The sequence below is a fragment of the Oncorhynchus masou genome, unplaced genomic scaffold, assembly GCF_036934945.1.
Source record: "Oncorhynchus masou masou isolate Uvic2021 unplaced genomic scaffold, UVic_Omas_1.1 unplaced_scaffold_4737, whole genome shotgun sequence".
NCBI classification, from domain to species: Eukaryota; Metazoa; Chordata; class Actinopteri; order Salmoniformes; family Salmonidae; genus Oncorhynchus; species Oncorhynchus masou.
The window spans coordinates 12,501-14,792 of record NW_027011133.1 but is presented as its reverse complement, the minus strand read 5'-3'; the positions used below and the strand labels follow the sequence as shown (position 1 = coordinate 14,792).

General features: G+C 47.6%; 1 protein-coding gene across 1 annotated transcript in view; it reads left to right on the top strand.

Moving 5' to 3' along the window:
• Window positions 1–384: 384 nt before the first annotated feature.
• The window catches only part of LOC135535296 (myelin regulatory factor-like), a gene marked incomplete at both ends in the record, with an annotated part of 13,490 nt that continues 11,582 nt past the window's right edge, over window positions 385–2,292 (top strand). Inside the window, 2 exon segments of the mRNA XM_064961961.1 lie at window positions 385–580; window positions 910–986. Coding sequence (XP_064818033.1) covers window positions 385–580; window positions 910–986 — 273 coding nt within the window.

Here is a 2,292-nt window from a genome sequence, read left to right as displayed (position 1 = left end):
GTTGAGCTGTTGGGGGGTACTGGAGGACTGGAGGGCCAGGGTTGGGCTGTTGGGGTGTCCTGGAGGACCAGGGTTGAGCTGTTGGGGGGTTCTGGAGGACTGGAGGACCAGGGTTGAGCTGTTGGGGGGTTCTGGAGGACTGGAGGACCAGGGTTGGGCTGTTGGGGGGAATTGGAGGACCAGGGTTGGGCTGTTGGGGGTACCAGAGGACTGGAGGACCAGGGTTGGGCTGTTGGGGGGTACTGGAAGACCAAGGTTGGGAAACACTGGTCTATGTCATTGAAATGTGTTCCTATTGTTTTGTACACTCAGTGTATGTGACCTATAGGAACCTACTGAAGAACGTTATTTTGACTCCCTCTCCATCCACCTCTTTCTCTCCAGGCCTATGCCCACCTACCGCGTAGATGCTGACAAGGGCTTCAACTTCTCCCTCGCAGACGACGCCTTCGTGTGTCAGAAAAAGAACCACTTCCAGGTCACTGTGTACTGCGGCATGCTGGGAGATCCCAAGTACATCAAGACCAGTGAGGGCCTGCAGCCCATAGACTGCTTTTATCTCAAACTCAACGGGGTTAAGGTGAGGGAGCTGTGGAGAGTGGCGATCAGGTTTGGGGTCAATAACATTTCAATTCAGTCAATACAAGAATTTCAAAATGGAATTGACCCAAATTGTGGCTATCTTTAAGATGAATCCATTAACTGTAAGTCTCTCTGGATAAAGAGTCTGCTAAATGACTAACATGTAAAGTGGAAGATACTCAGTTAGATAATCAGTTGAACAGGGTCGTTCATCACCTGTTCCTGTCTGGCTCATAATCCTATCTCCTGTCTGTCTCTTTCCTGTCTACTGTCTGTCTCCTTCCTGCCGCCTGTCTGTCTCCTTCCTGTCTCTTGTCTGTTTTCCAGCTGGAAGCAATGAACCAGTCCATTAACGTGGAGCAGTCCCAGTCAGACCGCAGCAAGAGACCCTTCAAACCAGTACTGTGAGTAGAGAACCTTCAAAGCAGTACTGTGAGTAGAGACCCTTCATACCAGTACTGTGAGTAAAGAGACCCTTCAAACCAGTACTGTGAGTAGAGACCCTTCATACCAGTACTGTGAGTAGAGAACCTTCAAACCAGTACTGTGAGTAGAGAGACCATTCAAAACAGTACTGTGAGTAGAGAACCTTCATACCAGTACTGTGAGTAGAGAACCTTCAAACCAGTACTGTGAGTAGAGACCCTACATACCAGTACTGTGAGTAGAGACCCTTCAAACCAGTACTGTGAGTAGAGACCCATCATACCAGTACTGTGAGTAGAGAACCTTCAAACCAGTACTGTGAGTAGAGAACCTTCAAACCAGTACTGTGAGTAGAGACCCTTCAAACCAGGACTGTGAGTAGAGACCCTTCATACCAGGACTGTGAGTAGAGACCCTTCATACCAGTACTGTGAGTAGAGAACCTTCAAACCAGTACTGTGAGTAGAGAGACCATTCAAAACAGTACTGTGAGTAGAGAACCTTCAAACCAGTACTGTGAGTAGAGACCCTTCAAACCAGGACTGTGAGTAGAGACCCTTCATACCAGGACTGTGAGTAGAGACCCTTCATACCAGTACTGTGAGTAGAGAACCTTCAAACCAGTACTGTGAGTAGAGAGACCATTCAAAACAGTACTGTGAGTAGAGACCCTTCATACCAGTACTGTGAGTAGAGACCCTCCAAACCAGGACTGTGAGTAGAGACCCTTCAAACCAGTACTGTGAGTAGAGACTCTTCATACCAGTACTGTGAGTAAAGAGACCCTTCATACCAGTACTGTGAGTAGAGACCCTTCATACCAGTACTGTGAGTAGAGACCCTTCAAAGCAGTACTGTGAGTAGAGACCCTTCAAAGCAGTACTGTGAGTAGAGACCCTTCAAAGCAGTACTGTGAGTAGAGACCCTTCAAAGCAGTACTGTGAGTAGAGACCCTTCATACCAGTACTGTGAGTAAAGAGACCCTTCATACCAGTACTGTGAGTAGAGACCCTTCATACCAGTACTGTGAGTAAAGAGACCCTTCATACCAGTACTGTGAGTAGAGACCCTTCATACCAGTACTGTGAGTAGAGACCCTTCAAACCAGGACTGTGAGTAGAGACCCTTCAAACCAGTAATGTGAGTAGAGACCCTTCAAAGCAGTACTGTGAGTAGAGACACTTCAAAGCAGTACTGTGAGTAGAGACCCTTCAAAGCAGTACTGTGAGTAGAGACCCTTCATACCAGTACTGTGAGTAAAGAGACCCTTCATACCAGTACTGT